The sequence below is a fragment of the Entamoeba dispar genome, genomic scaffold (assembly GCF_000209125.1).
Source record: "Entamoeba dispar SAW760 scf_1105229457749 genomic scaffold, whole genome shotgun sequence".
NCBI classification, from domain to species: domain Eukaryota; phylum Evosea; order Mastigamoebida; family Endamoebidae; genus Entamoeba; species Entamoeba dispar.
Window position 1 is genome coordinate 51,284 of NW_001852848.1, and position 1,264 is coordinate 52,547.

Genomic DNA, 1,264 nt, shown 5'->3' on the forward strand with positions numbered 1-1,264 from the left:
CAGTGTATGAAAACAATGAGTGGAAAAAGTACTGTCAAAAAAAATGAAAAAATTTCAAAAAGAATTAAATTATTTAATGGGGTAAGTGAAATTGAATGTCATGTTAAAGATATTGAGTTGTTTATTAATCAATTTAAAACACAAATTAGAATTAAAGCAATCATTGATTGTGAAGAAGATTGGACTAAAATAAAAATTCTTGAAAATGAATGTATTGATGTTTCATCTTTAGACATTCGTTCTATTCATATTAAAAGTATAACTTATTTACTTCATTTATTTAAAACAGTTAATTCTATTTCATCAATATCATTACCACATACATTATTATTAGGATTACTTCATAAAGACCCAATAATTAATTCATATTTTGAAGAATGGGATTGTTTATGGAAAATTAAATTAACAAATGAAGTTTCTTCTTCTCAAGTTTCAACTTTATTAGGGCTAATACAAAATTTAAATAAATCATCAAACATTATATTTTATTTATCAAATACTACTAATAATATTATTCAATTATTGTTAAAACATATTAATAAAAGCCATATTAAATTAGTTACATATTCGTTATTTTGTATTAATGAAATTATTAATAAACAAATTCTTTTTTTGTATAATTCTTCTTATTCTTCAAATTATTTTACTCCTTTACAAATCACAAAAAAACAAATTAATATTCTTAATTCATTATATCTACCAATTATTAGATATAAAACAATTATTACAAACCAAGTGACTAATCAAATTACATATTTATCTATAAATGGAATTCTTCCTAGATTTCTTCAAGTAATATCTCATATTCTTTATTTTGAATATATTTGTAATACTTCAAATTCAATACAAAAAGTTGATTTATCATCACTTGTATTATTACAATCATTAAAAATAATAAATATTAATGGAATTATTCATCAAACATCATTTGTATTACCAAAAAATCTTCTGTATCTTTCATTTACTAATTGTTTATACTCTTCTTCTCAATTAATTAATTTTTCAAATCTTCAGTCTTTAAGAAGTTTAACTCTTATAGAAAATAAATTAAGAAGTGTTTCACTCCCTAGACAAATTAAATATCTATTTTGTTTAAATAACCAATATCCAATTCTAATCACAAATAAAAAAAGTTTAAAATATTTCAATTAATTTATTTTCTTAAGAACAATGTTTTATTTCTCTATCATTTTATTATTATTAATTATTTCTTTGAATCAACATAAATCATTTGGAGTTATTTAAAATAAATAATAACATTTTT

The 1,264-nt window shown here is 19.5% G+C and overlaps 1 protein-coding gene across 1 annotated transcript in view, besides 4 other annotated features; it reads left to right on the plus strand.

Annotated features, from left to right (window-relative positions):
* Nucleotides 1-1,152, plus strand: part of EDI_013760 (casein kinase II beta chain, putative) — a gene marked incomplete at both ends in the record, with an annotated part of 1,719 nt that extends 567 nt beyond the window's left edge. Inside the window, one exon of the mRNA XM_001733683.1 lies at nucleotides 4-1,152. Within this exon, the coding sequence (XP_001733735.1) occupies nucleotides 4-1,152 (1,149 nt within the window). The remainder of the gene's footprint in view (nucleotides 1-3) is intronic.
* Nucleotides 37-78: a sequence feature (AT_rich).
* Nucleotides 455-544: a sequence feature (AT_rich).
* Nucleotides 885-906: a sequence feature (AT_rich).
* Nucleotides 1,122-1,210: a sequence feature (AT_rich).
* Between the last annotated feature and the right edge of the window lie 54 nt (nucleotides 1,211-1,264).